Source organism: Bombina bombina, chromosome 8, assembly GCF_027579735.1.
Source record: "Bombina bombina isolate aBomBom1 chromosome 8, aBomBom1.pri, whole genome shotgun sequence".
Lineage (NCBI taxonomy): Eukaryota > Metazoa > Chordata > Amphibia > Anura > Bombinatoridae > Bombina > Bombina bombina.
The window spans coordinates 204,750,499-204,773,833 of NC_069506.1; the positions used below are offsets into that span (position 1 = coordinate 204,750,499).

Sequence of the window (23,335 nt, forward strand, 5' to 3'; positions counted from 1 at the left end):
CATGATATGCACAAATAAATGTAAATGTAATGTGGATGATATCAGCAATACTCCTCCCCTCAAATATAAAACATGGTGTAATGAATATCTAATCATATATAAATGTTAATAAAATGGCTATAATCCTAAACAGTAATAACCAGCATTCAAAAGAGAGTTTATGAATAATAGCAACCACCAAAAGAATCTACCTGGTTGCAGCAAAGCTGCATCCCGGTGCATTCCAAAAAAAGCAGGGTGGTGAAAGAATCCACCTTCAGTGGATTCTTTCACCACCCTGCCATTTTCGGAATCCACCTGGATGCAGCATAGGCAAACCCGAAGCCTTAAAAAAAAAAAACCCACGCAACCGCACGAAATATCAAAAAAACAAGTAACCGGCCGCAAGAAATAACTAAAAAACATGTAACCGCCTGCACGAAGTATAACAAAAAACCCTACCCGTCCGCATGAAGTGTAACAAGAAAAACAAACCTCCCGCACAAAGTATTAACAAACTGCAAACCCCCACATCACAAAATAATAAAGTAATTAACCCCTAATCCGCAAATAACATGATTAAAAGGGGGTGTACTGCTTACAGGGCTGTGTACTTTTTAACAATAGCAAATGTTCACATTTTCCAAGTGAACATTTTATAAGTGAGGCACTAATTTTTAAGAATTATACAAGAATTACACTCAATACTATCCACTCTGCTGGTTATTAACTAACAAACTGCCTACTGACTTCTGCTAAGGAATGCTGAGTTAACCTTCTGTCTCTTCTGCTTTCAGGTACGTGAATAAAGGCCCTGCATTGAAATCCTGCTTTTCTGTAATTTTACACCAAGTCTCTCTTTTTGTCTCTCTTTTTGGTACGTGAATTAAGGCCCTGCATTGAAATCCTGCTTTTCTGTCATTTTACACCAAGTCTCTCTTTTTGTCTCTCTTTTTGGTATGTGAATTAAGGCCCTGCATTGAAATCCTGCTTTTCTGTCATTTTACACCAAGTCTCTCTTTTTGTCTCTCTTTTTGGTACGTGAATTAAGGCCCTGCATTGAATTCCTTCTTTTTTGTCATTTTACACCAAGTCTCTCTGTGTATATATATATATATATATTGCGCACATGAATTTAGGCTGTTAAAATTAAGTCCTTCATTTTTGTAATGATTTTTCCCAATGTCTCAATTCTAATGTCTAGTAAATTGCCATGTGATGCTCAATCCTTATCAATACTTGCTATAACTCTAAAATGTATAGTTTTCTTATGTCACAGTTTTAACCCCCTCCAAATTTATTGTCTGTTTACTTAACTCTTCTCACCCTAACCAGATTCTTACATTCCAATTGGCCTTACCAACTGTCTTTGATTAGCAATTAACTAAATTTAGTGGACTCAGCTGACTGCCCTACCTGTAAATATTTCTGACTAGTTTGGGGATGTGCACTGCACATGGGTGCACTGCTTACAGGGCTGTGTACTTTTTAACAATAGCAAATGTTCACATTTTCCAAGTGAACATTTTATAAGTGAGGCACTAATTTTTAAGAATTATACAAGAATTGAACAAGGATTGTTCAAGGGGCAAGACACAAGGCAAGTACTCTTGTAATACTATGTTTTATGTATCTCATTGTATCCCTATGCAAGTGCTGCTGTAACACTGTGTCTTATGTGTTTACTTGGTTCCCACTTTCATAATAATGCTCAATATCTTCATATTCCTTTTTGCCACCTCTTGTCTCTATAACAAACTACATTACTCGATTACTCCTTCTCCCTCTCCACTTGCACTGTTAATTAGCCCATCTCTCTTATACTCACCTTACTTTTGTACTCATGAACTTTACCTATTCCTAAACACTCTCTCTCCCCCTGCACTTCAGCCAAACAACAGTCTCATTACTGCAAATCTGCTTTTCATCTCATGTCACTCTCCCTCTTGCTCATACTAGCTGCTGGTGACATCTCCCCTAATCCTTGTCCCTCACAACCTGCTAGCCTTTCACATCCTTGTGTGCCTTTCAATAGACTTCATAAACTAAACTCTGGTAACCTTAACCACATTCCTCTTACATCTAAAAACCCCTCCCCCTTCACTTGTGCACTCTGGAACTCTAGCTCTGTTTGCAACAAGCTCACTTCTATCCATGATCTCTTTATCTCCCACTCTCTTAACCTTCTGGCTCTTACAGAAACCTGTCTCTCTGCTTCAGACACAGCATCCACTGCTGCACTGTCACATGGGGAACTCCATTTCAGCCACACTCCTAGGTCTGGCAATAGACAAGGAGGTGGTGTCGGTATTTTACTTTCCTCTCGTTGCACCTTCCAACAAATACAGCCCTTCTCTTCACTCACATTTTCTTCATTTGAAGCACACATGATTCGGTTATTTTCTCCCCTCTCTATACGCGTTGCAGTCATATACCGCCCCCCCTGGCTCCCCAACTCAATTTTTAGATCACTTTGCTGCCTGGATTCCTTATTTCCTTTCCTCAGACACCCCTGCCCTCATTCTTGGTGACTTTAACATCCCTCTTGACAATCCCAATGCCTCCTCTGCAATACAACTTCTTCAACTGACTTACTCTTTCGGCCTATCACAATGGACTGACTCTCCCACTCACAAAGACGGTCATTCCCTTGATCTGATTTTCACCTATCGATGCACTCTTTCAAATTTAACAGACTCCCCTTTTCCTCTCTCTGACCATCATCTCCTAACTTGCAACATCACTTCCCTACCTACAACTCCCCCTCCCTCTACCCCTCACACCAAACTTCACAGAAGCACTAAGTCACTAGATCTGCATCAGCTCGCTAGCTCTCTCAAACCTCTCCTCTCATCCATCACCTCCTTTTCCTGCCCTGACCAATCTGTCTGCCAGTATAATTCCACCCTTACATCAGTCATTGACACTCTGGCCCCTCCAACCTTGGCTCAGAAACCACACTCTCATCCTCATCCCTGGCATACTCCTCTGACACGATACCTACGCAGATGCTCCCGTACTGCTGAGCGACATTGGAGGAAATCTCGGAGTTCAGCTGACTTTCTTCACTACAATTTCATCCTGAACTCCTACTATTCTCTTCTCCGCCCACCCCCACCTCCTAACACAACCTCTCTCTCAGCTCAAGATTTTGCAAGCCACTTCAAAAACAAAATTGACTCCATCAGAAGTGAAATCAGCTCTCAACATACTTCCAATCTCCCACCCCCTCAAAAGCTCACGATCACCCAAAACCCAAATATCCAAAAATGCAGCTCTTTTGCCCCTGTTAATGAGGATGAAGTTTCTGCCCTTATACTGTCCTCCCACCTCACTACCTGTCCCCTCGACCCCATCCCCTCACAGCTACTCCCCTCCCTCTCTTCTACCCTCACCCCCATACTCACACACATTTTCAACCTCTCCCTCACCACTGGTATATTTCCCTCATCTCTAAAACATGCACTGGTCACACCTATCCTCAAAAAACCTTCCCTTGATCCAACCTCCCCTTCCAATTACCGCCCTATTTCCCTACTCCCTCTTGCCTCAAAGCTCCTCGAAAAGCTAGTTTACGCACGTCTATCCCATTTCCTTACACTAAACTCTCTTCTTGACCCACTGCAATCTGGATTTCGTTCCCATCCCTCTACAGAGACAGCAATTGTCAAGGTTACCAATGACCTACTTACAGCAAAATCCAAAGGCCACTTCTCTCTGCTTATCCTCCTTGACCTGTCTGCAGCCTTTGACACTGTTGACCACCCTCTTCTGCTCCAAACCCTCCAATCCTTCGGCATCTGTGACATAGCTCTCTCATGGTTCTCTTCCTATCTGACTAACCATACATTTAGTGTAGCCTTCTCCGGAACATCCTCTGCCCCATTGCCACTTAGTGTTGGGGTACCTCAAGGCTCTGTCCTTGGTCCCCTTCTCTTTTCAATCTACACGTCATCACTAGGTTCCTTAATAAAGTCCCATGGGTTTCAATACCATTCGTATGCCAATGACACCCAAATCTACCTCTCTGCACCAGACCTACCTCCTTCCTTACTAACCCGTGTCACTAACTGTCTTTCTCACATCTCATCTTGGATGTCCTCTCACTACCTTAAGCTAAATTTCTCCAAAACTGAACTCCTTATTTTTCCCCCTTCTTCCAATGTCTCCACCCCTAAAATTTCTATAACTGTTGATAATTCCATCATTACCCCTACGCAACACGCCCGATGCCTTGGGGTCACACTTGACTCAGATCTTTCCTTCACTCCTCACATTCAGTCCTTGGCTAAAGCCTGCCGCTACCACCTTAAAAACATTGCTAAAATTAGACATTTCCTTACACAATATACAACCAAGATTTTAATCCACTCTCTCATCCTTTCCCGCCTCGACTACTGCAATTCCGTCCTCTCTGGTCTACCTAGCTGCCACATAGCTCCTTTACAATCCATTATGAATGCCTCTGCCAGGCTCATCTTCCTTACTCGTCGCTCTTCATCTGCTGCACCTCTCTGCCAATACCTTCACTGGCTTCCTCTTGCCTCTAGGATTAAACATAAAATCCTCACCCTGACATATAAAGCTCTCAACTGCACTGCTCCCCCCTACATCTCAGAACTTGTCTCTAGATACTCTCCCTTCCATCCCCTTCGATCAGCTCAGGATCTCCTCCTCTCCTCCTCTCTTGTTACTTCCTCACATTCACGTTTACAGGACTTCTCCAGACTGGCCCCCATCTTGTGGAATTCCCTGCCTCGCTCCATAAGACCCTAGTTTTAACAGCTTCAAGCACTCCCTAAGAACTCTACTATTCAGGGATGCATACAACCAATGCTAACCTTTCCTAACGCCATTGCTTTCCCCTTGAACCCCTTAGATTGTAAGCCTATGGGCCCAGCTGTTTACAGATCGCTTTATAAGAGCTGACTACAACAGTGAAACTCTCGGCAGGGCCCTCTACCCACTTGACCCCTACAAAGCTATCCTGTACACCGACTATGTTTACAGCACTGCGGAATCTGTTGGTGCTCTACAAATACCTGATAATAATAATTAAAATATAAACCCCTTAACCGCCAACCCCTCACATCGCAAAAAACCTAATTAACCTATTAACCTTTAAACCGACAAACCCCCACATCGAAATAAATCTAATTAACCCATTGACCTCTAAACCGCCAACCCCCAACATCTCAATAAACCTAATTAACCTATTAACCCCTAAACCGCCAAACCTCCACATCGCAATAAACTTAATTAACTTATTAACTCCTAAACCGCTAACCCCCACAACACAAATAACTAATTTAATTTCTAAGCCCCCTAACCTTACACCCTCTAAATTAACCCAATACTAAATTACACTCTCTTAAATGACAGAAAAAAATATACAAAATTATCAAAAATAAAAAAAATAAACCTAATCTCTATGAAAATATAAACAAAAAAATAAAAACACCCCTAAACTAAACTACCAATAGCCCTTAAAAGGGCCTTTTGTAGGGCATTGCCCTAAGTTAAACAGCTCTTTTATATTTAAAAATGACTAAATCCCCCCTAACAGTAAAACCCCCCACCCACCAAACCCCCCATAATAAAAAAACTAACACTTAAAAAACCTAAAATACCCATTGCCCCTAAAGGGGCATTTGTATGTGCATTGCCCTTAAAAGGGCATTCAGCACTTTTACTGCCCTTTAAAGGGCAATCAGCTCTTTTCCAGACCATTTAATCGCTAATCTTAAAAAAAAAAAAAAAAATCCTAACACTTAGCCCAAAATAGGTACTCGACATTACTGAAGTTGGGTGGAGAAGGTCTTTTTCCAGGCGGCTCCATCATCTTCTATCTTCATCCGGAGTGAAGGCGCCATGGAGCAGAGGTACGAAGCTGGCTCTCCCGATGCCTGGATCCTCAGCGGCGGTCCTCAATGGCAGCAGTCCTTGGCAGCGGCGATCCTCATCAGCGTAGAGGCTCCTCTTCATGCGATCGTCTATCACACACTAAAGATTGAATGCAAGGTACCCCATATTTATTGGTGTACCTTGGATTCCTATTGGTTGAAATTTTGAAATTATCCAATAGGATGAGAGCTACTGAGATCTTATTGGCTGATTTGAACCGCAAATAGGATTTCAGTAGCTCTCATCCTATTGGCTGATTTCAAAATTTCAGCCAATAAGAATGCAAGGTACCCCAAATTGATTGCGGTACCTTGTATCTTTAGTGTACGATGGACATCGGATGAAGAGGAGCATCCATGCCACCGAGGATCGCAGCCGCCACAGACTGCCGCCGTTGAGAACCGCCGCTGAGGATCCATGCTTGGGGAAGACAGCGTCGCACCTCCACTCTGCGCCGCTGGGGAGGACCGCCGGTGAGGATCCACAGCTCCGCTATGCTGTTTAGAGTTATTTTTTTTTTATTTTGGGGGAGGTTTGATGGGTGGGGTTTTTTTACTGTTAGGTGGTAATTGGTAATTTGTTTAGGTAAAAGAGCTGTTTAACTTAGGGCAATTCCCTACAAAAGCCCTTTTAAGGGCTATTGGTAGTTTAGTATTAGATTAGGGAGTGCTTTTATTTTGGGGGATTTTTTATTTTTATAGGCGTATTAGTTTAGGTTTAAATGTTTTATTTTGTATAGCTTTGTTTATTTTTTTCTGTAATTTTACATTTTTTATTTTTTGTAATTTTAGCTTTGGGGGTTGTATTTTTTTTTAATAGACTGCCCTCTGTGCAGGCTTATCGCCTGGTCTAAATCATAAAATAAAAAAATTTGGGTTTAGTATCTTTTTAAATTTGAATGTGTTTTACATCTGTTGTGTGCATTTTTTTTTTAAACCTTTACAGTTTACTTTAGGTCTCAAGGAACGCTAAATATTCTATTGTGGTTTTGGCTTGCGCTTGAGTGCAACCTATAACTTTCAACTTGTAATACTAGCGCAAATTAGTGAGGTGGCGCTAACCAGAGAAGCTTTACCATAGACTTATAATATCAAAGTGACGTGCTAATGGTAGCGTGGTCAAACGGAACTGGTTATCATACGTGCGCTATCATTAGTGTTTCACTTGTAATCTAGCACTTTATGGGGAATGAACTGTTGACTTTAATGTCCCTTTAAAAAACTGGCAACTTGCACTATATTAAAGGGATTAGAATGGATCCATGAAATTGAAGATATAATTTCTGCCACATTGTCACATTTCAGATGTTGCAATAAACATACTGGAATCCCACCACAGATCAATAACAACAGTCTTGTGAGTGGAATTTTCTATTTTACTGAAATGTTGCCCTTTATGATAACCCAGTATATTTTTTATAGGGCTAGAACTACACTTAGACTTGTTATAAAACAATGCATTACAGATGTTTCTGTTACTTGAGGGTAAATAAATATTAGACCCTTGCTGACAATGTCCTGTGACGCTGATGTATAGGTGACATTACTGCAACCATATTATCTTTTGGGCTAAATGTTGCATTTAAAATGTTTCAATTTTTGAAAATTTGCAAAGTCTACTTTGTAAACCAAATCCTTGTCATTTCAGATGGAGCAACTTTTGCAAAGCATCAGTGTTATAACATTTCATTAGATTATCAAGGCATGACTTTAATTTAATTTATCTATTGAACCGCCTGACCGATAGTTTACGTGAATGTTTGGCATGTAATGAAGTAGAGTAGTTCACGTCTTTGAGGATCTTTGATTTCTATTTGATAATTGGGTACTAGTAATCCTATTCTTTTTTAACACAACTTTCCAATTTACTTCTGTTATCATTGCTTTATTCTCTTGGTATCTTTTAGTGAATAGTGTAACTAGGTAGGCTCATAAGAGCTCAGGAGTGTGCACGTTTCTTTAGTACTCTATGACAGTAGTGTTTTGCAACATTGTATAACAAAGCTACAAATAAAACAAAACACTGGTGCCATAGAGTACTATAGACACGTGCACACTCCCAAGCTCTTATCAGCCCAACAAAGTTTTACCCTTCAATAAAAGATTCCAAGAGAATGAAGGAAATTTGATTACAGAAGTAAATTGGAAAGTTGTTTAAAATTGCATGTTCTATTCGAATCATGAAAACTTAATTTCGACTTTACTGTCCTTAGATAGAACATGCAATTTTAAATAACTTCCTAATTTATTTCTATGATCTAATTTGCTTTGTTTGCTTGGTGTCCTTTGTTGAAAAACATAATTAGGTAGGCTCAGGGCAGCTATGCACTACTGGGAGCTAGCTGCTGATTGGTGGCTGTATATATATGCCTCAAGTCATTGGGCTTGATTTATCAAGTGTCGAGTGAATCATGGCTCCTGGACATCGCTAAATGAGGACAGCATACACTGTCTGCATTTATCATTGCACAAGCATTTTTAACCAGAAATGCCTGCGTAATGCTGCCCCCTGCTTACTGGTGGCCAATCAGGCCACTAGCAGGGTCTGTCAATCATCCCGATCGGATCGATTTTAGGTGGAGGAGAGGTTTCAGGCATCTGCTCAGGGGCATAACTACTGGGGATGCAGAGGTCGTGACTGCGACCGGGCCCTGGAGGCCCCCCCTCAACTTAGCTACAGATCTCATTGGCGGTTTTGGCATGCACATTGGCTCCTGACTGCTTTTTACCAGAATTTCCTTTGGTTTAGTTTTACACTGCCCTATACATTCATTGCCTTCAAAATTGTACTAGCTCATATATATCTTTATGACACTGAATTTAGTCTCTTCTTATGGCTAGATCTATTTTTATTCAGAATCTTGTGTTGCTTGTAGTTTTCAGAAACTATTGGTGTACATTTATAAGACTTACCCACTTGATGATGCTATGGTATTATAGAACTTAAGATGACAAGGGATCCCTATTATCTATTTACTCTTGATATATCTCTATAGCTATGTCATCTATACCTATATATATCTCAAGAGTAAATAGATAATAGGGATTACTTGTCTGCTTATGAGGGTATTGTGTAAAATCTAACTTGAGCATCCATATGTGTGTATGTGTATATATATATATATATCTCAAAATAACAAGAGTATTGCATTGAGCAATGATCCTTTTTTTTATTGGACTAACTGTACATTTATAAGATGACAAGCTTTCGGAGAAATGTCTTCCTTTTTCAAGCGTGAAGCAATACTGACCAATTTGATGGAATTTACAGATTATGGGGCATATGTATCAAGCTCCCATCAGCCAATAGAATGCGAGCTCTATCTGATTGGCTGATTGGATCAGCCAATCCGATTAAACTTGAATCTGATTGGCTGATCCAATCAGCCAATCAGATTTTTCCTACCTTAATTCCGATTGGCTGATAGAATCCTATCAGCCAATCGGAATTCGAGGGACGCAATCTTGGATGACATCACTTAAAGGAACCTTCATTCATTGGTAGTCGTCGGTAGGAAGAGGATGTTCCGCGCCGGAGGTCTTGAAGATGGAGCCGCTCCTTGTCGGATGGATGAAGATAGAAGATACCGCTTGGATGAAGATGTCTGCCGGTCCGGATGTCCTCTTCTGCCCGGATAGGATGAAGACTTCTGCCGATCCGGATGTCTTCTTTTGGTCCATCGGTGCTCGGCTGAGTGAAGACGACTCAAGGTAGGGAGATCTTCAGGGGGGTAGTGTTAGGTTTATTTAAGGGGGTTTGGGTTAGAGTAGGGGTATGTGGGTGGTGGGTTGTAATGTTGGGGGGTGTTATTGTGGTTTTTTTTACAGGCAAAAGAGCTGATTTCTTTGGGGCATGCCCCGCAAAAAGCCCTTTTAAGGGCTGGTAAGGTAATAGAGCTGTTAACTATTTTAATTTAGATTAGGGTAGGGAATTTTTTTATTTTGGGGGGCTTTGTTATTTTATTGGGGGCTTAGAGTAGGTGTAATTAGCTTAAAATTCTTGTAATCTTTTTTTTATTTTTTGTAATTTAGTGTTTGTTTGTTTTTTTGTAATTTAGTTTAGTTTATTTAATTGTAGGTACTTGTAGTTAATTGATTTAATTTATTTATTGATAGTGTAGTGTTAGGTTTAATTGTAACTTAGGTTAAAATTTATTTTACAGGTAATTTGCTAATTATTTTAACTAGGTAGCTATTAAATAGTAAATAGCTATTTAATAACTATTGTACCTAGTTAAAATAAATACAAAGTTGCCTGTAAAATAAATATAAATCCTAAAATAGCTACAATATAATTATTTGTTATATTGTAGTATATTAGGGTTTATTTTACAGGTAAGTATTTCATTTTAAATAGGAAGACTTTAGTTAATAATATTTAATTTATTTTGTTAGATTAAAATGATATTTAATTTAAGAGGGTGTAAGGGTTAGGGTTAGACTTAGCTTTAGGGGTTAATACATTTATTAGAGTACCGGCAAGGTTCGGTCGGCAGATTAGGGGTTAATACTTGAAGTTAGGTGTCGGCGATGTTAGGGAGGGCAGATTAGGGGTTAATACTATTTATTATAGGGTTTGTGAGGTGGAAGTGAGGCGGTTTAGGGGTTAATACATTTATTAGAGTAGATGTTAGGGGCAGCAGATTAGGGGTACATAGGGATAATAGGTGGCGGTGGTGTGCGTTCGGCAGATTAGGGGTTAAAAATATTTATTATAGTGGCGGCGATGTGGGGGGACCTCGGTTTAGGGGTACATAGGTAGTTTATGGGTGTTAGTGTACTTTAGAGCACAGTAGTTAAGAGCTTTATGAACCGGCGTTAGCCCAGAAAGCTCTTAACTACTGACTTTTCTCTGCCGCTGGAGTCTTGTCGGTAGAGGGTCTAATGCTCATTTCAGCCAAGACTCTCAATACCGGCGTTAGGAAGATCCCATTGAAAAGATAGGATATGCAATTGGCATAAGGGGATCTGCGTTATGGAAAAGTCGCGGCTTGGAAGTGAGTGTTAGACCCTTTCCTGAATGACTCTAAATACCAGCGGGCGGTAAAAAGCAGCATTAGGACCCCTTAATGCTGCTTTTGACGGCTAACGCAGAACTCTAAATCTAGGCGTATGTTGTTAACACATTTGTGAAAGCAGCACAGCTAATCAAAAGAGTAAATCTTATAACATTAAAGGGGCATATTCATGTATATCTGCAAATGTGATATACATGATATATTGCACTGCATGTGAAGTGGGATTTTATATTAAAGTCAAAAACTGAAGACTCGCCAGAAAACGGGCCCACAAGCTCCCTATGGAGCTTGTTAAATGGGCCCCTAAGAGGCAACTTCAAAAACACCATGGAAAGAAAAACCTTTGAAATGAAAATTTCAACTTGTAATGTACTTTCATATACTGTAGTCAATTACATTGTATATTCCACACTCTCTATGCATAGGTACACAGGTAAGCCTATGTCCACTCTTTTGCCATTATTATTATTCCCCTTTTTTTCTTTCTCCTTTTTTGACTATCTTATATTCCCCTGTATACCTAATTTCACATCCTTATTCATATTGATTCTATGTTGATATATAACTTTATGTCAGTATATGCTTTGTGTATAACCATATATTTCCCCTGCCTGTTATCTTTTACTGACACTGTCTTCCTCTGTCTCCTAAACCCCCCTCATAATTTTTACGACACCCCCTCCTCCCCCTGCATTCAGACCTCTGTAACACTTTCTGTCTTTTTAGCCACCCTATGTTTTAAGATATGGAGGCCCGATTTATCAAGCTCTGAATGGAACTTCAGGGCCCGTGTTTCTGGCGAGTCTTCAGACTCGCCAGAAACAGCAGTTATGAAGCAGCGGTCTAAAGATCGCTGCTCCATAACCTGTCCGCCTGCTCAGAGAAGGCAGACAGAGATCGCCACAATTCAACCCGATCAAGTACGATTGGGTTGATGGACACCCCCCTGCTGGCGGCCGATTGGCCACGAGTCTGCAGGGGGCGGCGTTGCACCAGCAGCTCACAAGAGCTGCTGGTGCAATGCTGAATATTTAGAGCGTATTGCCCTCTGCATTCAGCGATGTCTGTGGGACCTCATCCGCACTGTTGGATCAAGTCTGACAGACATTTGATAAATAGGCCTCATAATCTGTAAATTCCATCAAATTGGTCAGTATTACTTTAGACTTGAAAAATGAAGACAGTCTTCCGTAAGCTAGTCATCTTATAAATGTATAGTTAGTCCAATAAAAAAGTATCATTGCTCAATGCAATACTCTTGTTAATTTGATATCTAAATCTCTGGACTAACACGGCTACTCCAATCAACGTATATATATATATGTAAATGTGTGTGTGTGTATGTATGTATGTATGTTTATTTATATATATATCACACATACTGTGCGAGCTAGTACACTCCAGCGGCATATCTTGTGAAATATTAATATTGCAGAAGCCATGTGTGTGCAGGTGATTGTGGGTTCTTATGAATGTCTATGACCCGGGGTGGGGGCCTTTATGGATTCTTGCACCGGGGCCCTGGAGTTACTAGTTACGTCTCTGCATCTGCTGCTTAAAAAAAATGGAGCCTCTAGGCTCAACCAATGTGTTCAACTAACACCAAGTAGTGCATTGCTGCTACAGCTACTGCAACAAAGGATACAAAGAGATTGAAGCTAATTTGACAAAAGAAGTAAAAAGTTAACATTGTATGCTCCATCTGAATCATGAAAGAAGCATTTTAAGTTTCATGTCCCTTTAAGCACATGAGCTAGCTTGTTTACAGTGCTGTTGTTTTGCAAGGAATTGTGAGTAAAGTGACAAAGTGCTTATAGTATATATAATTATAGTCACAAACCTTTTCTTCCTGCCCAGGTTGGTGGCATTACCATAGTGTCTTGGTTCATATAATGTTTCTTTTACATACAGCACTAGCTGGAAATAATGTTAATAGTGTAAGAAATTCCAGCCATATGTATCACACATTTGTTTAAACCTAAAAGTGGAAACCAACCACATGACCGTAACTCATTTGTGTTCCATCAGCAAGTTTCTGGGGCAATTTTAAAGAAAGTAAATCATTCTTGGCTACAAAACTTGGATGTTAAAGAAGCAGTAATGAGGTTTTCTGAACTAAATGAACAATAGCAGAATGGTTCACAGATCCGATGATATTTTCCTAAACTGAACGTATAACCGAAAATAAAAGGGGACAGTGGACCATAACAATATGAGATACTGAAGAAGCATGCATTAAAGGGACATAAAACCCAATGTTTTTATTTCATGATTCAGATGGAACATACAATTGTAAACAACTTTCCAATGTACTTTAATTAATACATTTTATTTGTTTTCTTGTTATCTTTTGTTTAAAAGCAGGAAGGTAAGTTCAGGAGCGTGCACGGCAAGTGTCTGCAGCACTATATACTGCTGTCATATAGTGCTCCAGGCATGGACAGGCTCCTGAGCTTACAACAAATGATACTAGGCGAACAAAGAAAAATGTATTATAGAAGTAAATTAGAAAGTTGTTGAAAATCGCATTCCTTTATCTGAATCATGAAAGACAACTTTAGGGTTTCATATCCCTTTAAACATAGAAACAAAGATTGTGACGGCAGATAAGAATCATAGGCCCAACAAGTCAGCCCATATTTCCTATAAAGTGTAACCAGATTTGTTTTTGTTTAAAAAGATAGACAATCCCTGTATTACCATTCCTCAGTTTTTCATAACAAACACTGTTATATTAATATGTTTTACCTCTGTGATTATCTTGTATCTAAGCCTCTGCAGACTGCCCCCTTATTTCAGTTCTTTTGACAGACTTGCATTTTAGCCAATCAGTGCCTGCTCCTAGGTAACACCACGGGCGTGAGCACAATGTCATCTATATGGCACACATGAACTAATGCCTTCTAGTGGTGAAAAACTGTCAAATGCATTCAGATAAGAGGCGGCCTTCAAGGGCTTAGACATTAGCATATGAGCCTACCTAGGTTTAGTTTTCAGCTAAGAATACCAAGGGAACAAAGCAAAATTGATGATAAAATTAAATTGGAAAGTAGATTAAAATTACATGCCCTATCTGAATCACTAAAATGTATTTTTCACTAGACTATCCCTTTAATTAGTTTGTAGGATAGCCTTGTGCTTAACCTAGGAGTTTTTCAAGTTCCTCTGCAGAGTTTGTCTTTACCACCTATAATGGAAGTTTATTCCATGGGGCCGAATTATCAAATGGCAGGCGGACATGATTCGCTGTACCGAATCATGTCCGCCCGACATCGCTAAATGCCAACAGCATACGCTATTGGCATTTATCATTGCACAAGCAGTTCTGGTGAACTGGTTGTGCAATGCTGCCCCCTGCAGATTCGCGGCCAATTGTCCGCTAGCAGGGGGTGTCAATCAACCCGATCATATCTTAAGACCCCTGCTTCTTAACTGCTGTTTCCGGCGAGCCTGAAGACTCTTGCGGAAATAGGGCGATTAGGGGCCATTCGGCCCTTGTTTAATCGGCCCCCATGAATCAACCACTCTCTGTGAAGAAGTGCTTCACAGAGAATGGTTGCACCTGATATATTGAGATATCACACCTGATATATCATACTACCCTTTAGTTTGTTCCACTGTTGCTCTTTTTGTGAAAAATACTTTCAGCTTCAGTTTTATTAAGTGCTTTAAAGGGGCAGTTAACCTAGCAAATAATGGTCTGGTAGCGGGAGTGTGCTACATTAAGTTTAATAGCTTGATCGGGCCAGCTGTGATTAGACAGCATGCCTAGATATGCTTAGGAGAAGAAAACAGACCCGCTCAGTAGAGCTAGGAGCAGCGTTCTGTTTTCGTTGCAAAATATCTATATTACCCTTTGCTTTAGAAACATAGCGGTAAGCTAATGTTATATAATTCTGCACTATACATAGAATGTATACCCATTTAGGGCCGATTGATAGTATTCTACTGCTTCACTTTACACTTTTTGGGCTAGATTACAAGTGGTGCTCTATTTAGCGCTCCTGCACAAGTGTCGCCTGAATTTAACTTTTTGCACTCGTCGGGTAGCACATGTATTGCAAATTTAAAGGAAAAAGTTTGTGTGTGAGCGAAAACTAGCGCGCACAAAGAGTTGGACTTTGGATATTGTGACCCCATTAACTTCTTCTCCCCATAGACTTCAATAGAAAGAACAAACTAAAAAAACATAAACAACACATACTCAGATTCTAACCTGGTTGCATTTAAACTAAGAGCGCTAAATCTAACATGAATTATGCATATTTAACATTACATATTTCACATTACTGTGTTCTTCACATAGAAGAATATGGGATTATATATAGGTATCTATTATGTGAAGGACATTGGAATGTAAAATACTTACATATAAACAGACACATTATAAAATATTAATATTAAATAAAAATGATTTATTATATTTTCAGGTATTTTACTGCAAAAGTCTCCAATGTGTGTGTATATACAGCATGTATATATATGTGCTTATATGTGTATATATATATATTTATATATATATAAATACATATATATACACATATGAATACATTTGTATACACACATACAGTATATATATATATATATATATATATATATATACACACACACATATATATATATATATATATACATATACTGTGTATATATATATATATATATATATATATATATATATACACATTCATTAGCACTGCGGAATCTGTTGGCGCTCTACAAATAACCGATAATAATAATAATAATAATAATAATAATAATAATACATACACATATTTAAACATATGTATAGAAATAGTTAGAGCCCTTTTTGTGTGAAAAGTTAGCGTGCCACTTGTAATCTAGCCCTTTATTTTTCATTAAACATCTATGGGCAAGACCAGCGTTTACTTAAAATGTAGTTATTAAAACAATATTTGCTTATGATACTAGCTGAAATTCAAATTTAATTTGCTTCTTAAAGTGACACTCAAGTAAAATTTCAACTTTCATGATTGAGATATAGCAGGTAAATAAAAATAAAAAAATCGTTAACACTTACTTCCATCATCAAGTTGTGCAGTGTTTTTATGTGCACACTTGTTCAGGCATGATGCAGGGGACAAGGAAATGGAAGTACATTTTGAAATTTGTTGGCCAAAAATCTACTGCTCATCTCATCTGAGATTAAATTAGTGTTACTGCATTGCCTTTTTATTGTGTATATGTTGGACATGTCATTCTCCTGTATTTAATAGTCCTTTCAGGTAACTGGTTGGTTTACGTTGACAGCATATGTCAAAAGCCATATACACAGTTTTCCATTTGTATATGTATATACAGCAAAGCAATCTGGTAACTACTTTTGAATAGAGATTTCCAAGCAAAATAGATGAAAACCAAAACTACGTTTTCTTGCAGTTAACAAGAAAATGAAATGATTGAGAAGGGAAATACTGAAAGCTGTGTTTTATCATCTTTGCTCATGCCATGAGTATGACTTCAGTGTCTGAGCTGTTGCTTTTGAGGTTTGTGGTGTGCACAGGGAGCCAAGTTGACCTACTTTTTGGAAGAGGCATAAATATTTTCTTCCTATTGATCTATGCTGCCTATCAGATGAATTTTAAGTGCTACATTTCTTGGATTGCTATGTATACACAGTGGTACTAGAAATAATATTTTGTACTTACAAAGGTATGAAAAATTGTCATCATACGGTGGAGTTGTGGTTGGCTGTGCTGTCGTGGCTGTATCTCTGAGTTTGTTGTTATTGTCATTCTTCGATATCTCAGTGCCAAATTCATTTGCTTTTTCATTGTCTTCTTCATCTGTCTTTTCATTGTCTTCTTCTTCATCTGCTTTCTCATTATCTTCTTCATCTGCTTTCTCATTGTGTTCTTCATCTGCTTTCTCCTTGTCTTCTTCATCTACTTTCTCCTTGTCTTCTTCATCTGATTTCTCTTTGTCTTCTTCATCTGCTTTCTCCTTGTCTTCTTCATCTGCTTTCTCATTGTCCTCTCCGCCTGCTTTCACATTGTGTTCTACTTTCTTGTCTTGTTTTTCCTCTCCAATTTGTGGAACAGAAACAATAGTAAGTTTAATGTGTGGGTCAGCCATCGTCTTTGGGGTTTGGACTTCCCTTTCCTGAGTCACAGTGGTTACCTCTAAGCTTCCCTGGGAATTCTGGAGGTGTAGATATAAAATATAATGTTATATCCTAGTTACTAGACTACATCAGCCATAGATTGGCATGAAAACACATTATAGAAACCAATCTGCTTACAATATTGCTGTAAAAGGATGGTATGCATGGTTGATAATATAGAACACAAGTGTAATTAAAAAGAAAGATAGATATTTTCGGTAACATACATAACAAAATTGCTATTAATTGCTTTTAATTTATTCTTTGATATAAAGAGGAAGTTTCCATACAGCACCTGAGACTGAGACAACATAGCATATTATAACATAGATTATTAAAAACACTTGCATGCTGGTATTTATGAGCATATTAGCACCTTGAAACACACTTACTATGATTGTGTGTATATATTCACATTGTTTATTTGATGATGTGCTTATTAAGCTAGGAGCTTTAGATAAAAGAGAAAAGAGTCGAAACATTCACCCAATCAAGGAAATTCATTTGTAAAGCTCTTTGTTTATAGCATGAAACGCGTCAGAGGTCTCACTTAGACTATGGTGTCTTATATAGAATATTTACTCTTAGTATTACTAAATAAAGTGTTTTGCTTTTAACCACTTTACCCTCATCTGGCTGAAAATTACTCTCTGACTGAGGCTAGACTGAGGCTAGAATTACCTCACTTTAACTGTTTCTTATTTATCATTTAAACATTTAGCTAGGAGCCCATTTTTGTTATAACAAAAGAAGAAACAAATTAAAGACAAGAAAGGCAATATGGTGGAACTGTTTTATACTACCACGTTTACATTATCATTGTTTTGTTGCATCTTTGAATCCCATTCCTCACTTGCCTTAAATTTGTTATATACAATTCTCAATATCTTTTATTTATTATGTATATATGATAGGCCAGGATTTTAATCATTTAGAGTAGGGGTGCCCAAAAGGGAAATCGGGATCCAGTAGATCCGGGAGGCGCTGCTGGTAGATCACGGCTGATGTGATCAAAATTATGTGGTCAAATTAAGCGATCTCAACACTGGGGCGTTATTAGAGTATGGTTGTTAGGGATACCACTTTATTTACCGCAGTGTGTGAAGGGGCAGGAAATTAAACAGTGTGATGGTCGGACATCAATTTCAATCAATCAATGTAGATGATTTTTGAACAACAACAAAATTGGCCTATCAAAAGCATGGTTGAGTGAGTACACTGGATATGGTGGTATAGCATAGTTAGGAGGGTAAGCATCAATAGATAGAAAAAGTAAAGGCGGAGGCTGCTGTGCTATGCTAAAGGAACAAGTCTGATTAATGTCTGGCAAATTAACGTGTTGACCCGGTAAGAAATGGTCTGCATGGCATGCTATTGAAATTTATTTGTGTAAGCCTCACTGGGTCATATCAGGCCAAGCCTGCAGTGCAAAGTAAAGGGGGTCAGTGGCAGTAATTTGAATGCAGTGTTATGTACCATGGCACAAGGGGTTGCTCCTGTTAACCCGAATTAAAGTCAGTGCTACTTTTGTCGTCAGGATTAATCTGTTGTATCTTTATGCTTTTGTACATCCATGTGTTGCTAAATCATGCAACATTAAAGGGATATAAAGCACACATTTTTTTTGTATGATTCATATATAAAACATGCAATTTTAAACAACTCTCTAATTTACTCCTATTATCAATGTTTCTTCATTCTCTTATTTTGAATAAGCAGGAATGTAAGCTTAGGAGCCGGCTCATTTTTAGTGGGTAGATCTCGTTGAGCTGGTCATTTGAAAAGTAGATCCCAACACAAAAAATGTTTGGGCACCCCTGCTTTAGAGAATTCACTGAAAAATAGTATCTTCTGGTGCAATTTCTGTGAGTGCTTGTGTGTAGATATTTAATCAGAAATATATATATATATATATATATATATATATATATATATATATATATATATATATATATATATAAATTTATGTGTGTGGGTGTGTGCATAGAAACATAGAATTTGATGGAAGATAAGAACCAAAAAGGCCCATCAAGTCTACCCATATTATATGTTACGTTTTTCTTAGGATAGCCTTAGGCATGTCACAGGCATATTTGAATTCCTTTACAGTTTTTGTGTTTACCACCTGCACCCTTTCTGTACAAAAATGCTTTCTTCTGAATCTGCTACCCTCTAACTTTAGATTGTGACCCCTTGTTTTGGCATTTATTTTTTGTGGAAAATGCTTTCAGCTTCTACTATATAAACAAGTAGAAGCTGTATGTATTACATCAACCAATCGGGTTGATTTCTGTCCATGACCTCAGAGCAGGCAGACAAGTTATGGAGCAGCGCTCTTTATTCCTGCAGACTCGCCGGAATCAAGGGGCATCAAGCTCCATACGGAGTTTGATAAATCGGCCCCCATGTCTGCTCACATATGTGATATTATTTCTTTTTAATAAAGCCAAAGTTGTTTTTACAATATTGATCATCACGACTTATTATACATTGAGTAGATTTAATTTACTCCGGGATCTCTTTGGGGATGAGCAGTTGAACCACAAACTATACACCGTGTTACAGAGTATCTAATGCTCAACACAGATTGGCTACTACGATCCTGATTTTGGAGTTTCTGCACCCTCCTCCAAGCAAGAGGATAGCTATCTGGGCAGCTAATAAGAGTCCAGAGTGCTGTTGTGTCACTTCTCAAGTGCCTTTCTTCTAGTAAGTAAAACCTGTATGTGTGTGTGAAGAGCCAACACCACTGATGTTGCACTATTGTGGTACCTTCTTCTTTTTTCTATCATTTTACAGATTCCTGCTTTTGTGCCATTAAGCGCTTGGAAGGAGTTTTGCAGCCTCACGTCACCTTATCATTGGGACTCACTGTAATTAAGATTGCACAAGATCTTCATCTGGATTTTCTTGGGACTTTTCCAGGACTTTATCACTATTTCCATATAGTGACCACGTTTGTTTTTTGTTATATTTAATTTGCATTTATATAACTATTTATATTTATCATATTGTATATTTTATCAAGTATCTTATCACTCTAATAGAGTGATTGGGTCCTATATTCATTGTGTGTATACGGCTATATTTGGGTGATTATACCAGTTATATAGCAGCACAGTTGCCTTAGCCTTCAGGCATTATATACATTATATTATCACTTTCACTGTAGGCAATAATTAAATTTTTTTTGTGAATACATTAGTTGTTAATACAGTTGCTCACTATTGTGGGTTGACATTATATACATATATTTTTTATCATAATTGTCTTACAGTTATCATCAGCAACATAATTGCTCTCTATTGTTGTTTGACATTATATTTACATTTTTTTGGTATATTGGTCTCACAGTTTGTGAATATTGCAGCATTTGCACCTTTTAAGTTTTGATATATATTTCTATATTGAATAGCAATTGGCGCCTGTAACATTTCACTTTAACAAATATATTTAGGACAGCACCTCTAATGTACAAAAAAAATAAGAATATAATCAAACATATAAGTTTAAATGCTTGGGAAAATGGGCTTTTTTCCAATATATAGAGCCCCAACAAAATATTAAATCAAAATACTTATATCCCCGCACATATATATCATTGTATTCCCTGTTGTAGGAAAACTACAGTTTAGTAACAGTCCCCCTTACCTTGCCCAGGTCAGTATCCTGTTCTTCAAATGAAACATGGTTTTCTGTATCAAAATTTACTTCAATAACTAAATCTTCCATCTCCTCATCTGCCAGTCTGGCTGGGATTTGGCTCAAACACAAAAGCAGGAACAAAACAAATCTTGAGAACATTTTTCAGCAGGAAAGTTGTGTAAAGTTTATGTAATTCCAAGACAGTCTAATGTTTTTGATCGTTCTCTCTTGTTCCTCAGATGTACGATACAGTCTCTTTGTTCCTTCTGCAGAAATCCCTCTTAACTACAGGAAATGTAAATGTTTTTTTTTTTCCAAGCGTCTCCTGTGCCACAGCCAGAAAGGGAATACATGGGCCAATAAGAACAGTCTTGTGTGTTTGGGACAGGATAAAGGTGGGTTGGGTGATGGGAGGTTGGTCCATAATACGCCACAGGAAATCATACAAGTATAATATTATGTATGAGCAATTCTTGAAATTGTTTTAAAATTGTTTTACTTCAAGTAATAAATTATAGAGCCAGCAAGTAGCATCGACTTAGAAAATGTAAAACCTCAAAAGCTGAATAGTTCTGCCTTTGTGTGAATAAAACAGAACTGACTGTTCCTACTTTTTTTCTTAAAGGATCATAACACTTTTAGCATAAATCAACAGTTAAGCACTTCAGTGCAAAATAAATTATTTAAAGTTATTTGACACTATCATTTTGCTATTTTACTCATTAAGTGATGAAAATTTTGGTGCAATCTTTTTTCATGGTCTCAATCTATATGGCCAATTAGGTGTTAAAGGGCCACTGTAAGTAAATATTTTCTATGCCTGTTACTAACTAACTACCCCACATACGCTTTTTATCAATAGCATTTCATTAACATATCTCTACCGTATATCAGAAATCTTGTCTGCAAATTTAATTGTTTTCCAAACCCACTCCGTGGGTATCCTTTGCTCTGTACCAATCCGTTTACAATACCTAGGTTTCAAAATGGCGCTTTAAACACAATTTCATTGGTTTAAGTATTTTGAACACGCAGTACTGAAAATAGTGGGCAGGATAACGTGACATCATCGGGGAATAAAAGATATAACTTTTAGAACGTTATGAAACTTCGTTTTGGAGAAAATATAGGTCAGTAGGTTTTAATTAATGTTTATTAACTTTAATATGTTATTTGTTTGGCTTAAAAATTATAACAGAAAGTAATCCTTTAATGAGCTATTATATGCTAACCAATCAATGTGTAGAATGCTGCAGGCTCAGGCAAATGTCAGCATGCGTAAAATGACTTAAAGGACCATTAAACTTAGCATTTCAACAATGTATAAAATGTTAAATTATTGCAAGTGAAACTTTGTTGCAATATACATTCATTATTTGTTTTGCTGCCTTTTGTTGTAAAATACATCTAACAATTGTACTTATTTTACTTTCTTCCAGGGAGGTTTAGGTTAATACTTTTAGGTAATTTATGCAAGTTTTTGTTTACTTCACCCTCCCCTCTAAGATTCTCAGCAGTCACGTTTGTAAAAGATGGATTATCAGTATTGCATAAACAATCATGAGAATTATTCTTTGCAATAGTAACTAAGCCAAATTAGTGCTAAACCACCTTAAGGGGAGAGATAAGGCAGGCTTCCCCAGTCTCTCTTAACTGTACATGTGCAAACAGAGTTTGTGCTATATCTGAATATTAGTTTGTGATTAGTTAGAAGGGGTTCTTTTGTTCTGGGGGTCAGGGAAATAAGTGAAATGAATAAACATAAAACAATATACTCATTTAACAAAATGAAGCTGTAGTTTTCATTGCAAATTTTTCTCAGATATGAAGGTTCATAATCATGTAGTTTACAATTTGTCTATAATGGTCCTTTAAAAGTGCAAAAATACAGTAATGTGTTACATATACAGCATCAATGTACTACTTGAGCTAGCTGAATGAATCTGATAAGCAAATGGCAAGAGGCATATATATGTAGCCATCAATAACCAGCTAGCTCCCAGTGGTGCACCACTGCACTTGAATCTACTTATGTATGATTTTTTAACAAATAACAAGAGAATTAAGTAATTTTGATAGCATAATTAAACTGAAAAATGCATACTCTAGCTGAACCGTGAATGTTTGATTTTGAACTTCATGTCCCTTTAAGTAACTTGGTAGAGTGTGTTCTTTTTGCACTACTGACCTTTGAATCCTATGTGTTTAATAATTCCCACAAAAGTTTAAACACATAGGCAAAATCTCAGGAGCTTCAAGCTGGAGGTTGGCAGGATTGTGCAATTATCATTACTGATTGACTGACCAGCTGTATCATGCTTTGGATCAGCAAATCTTTGTATGCTCCTAATCAATGTAATTCTTGCTCAAGAATGTCCCTTTCAATGATGAATATAATGTTCCATTAATGAATGAAATGCAGCACTTCATATAGTAATGCAGCTCTCTAATCAGTTTCTCCATAATATTTGTAAAACTTAAATCTAACATTGTAAAACAAAAACATTTTGCTAACTATATTCTTGAATCAGTTAGTTTAAGGGTCATTATAGTGATAAAATAACATACTCTAATTCATTAGAGCATGTCATTTTATCACTAGCGATGCCACAAAACTATGGGCTAGATTACAAGTGGAGCGCTAATTTATCTCACGCCCGTAAATGGGC

General features: G+C 37.8%; 1 protein-coding gene across 1 annotated transcript in view; it reads right to left on the reverse strand.

The window, feature by feature from the left end:
- CLEC11A (C-type lectin domain containing 11A) overlaps positions 1 to 20,939 on the reverse strand; it is a 38,808-nt gene extending 17,869 nt beyond the window's left edge. The window contains exons 1-2 of the mRNA XM_053689971.1: positions 20,673 to 20,939; positions 16,567 to 17,059 (exon numbers count right to left, since the gene is read on the reverse strand). Coding sequence (XP_053545946.1) covers positions 16,567 to 17,059; positions 20,673 to 20,825 — 646 coding nt within the window. The 5' untranslated portion in view covers positions 20,826 to 20,939. The remainder of the gene's footprint in view (positions 1 to 16,566; positions 17,060 to 20,672) is intronic.
- Positions 20,940 to 23,335: the final 2,396 nt, after the last annotated feature.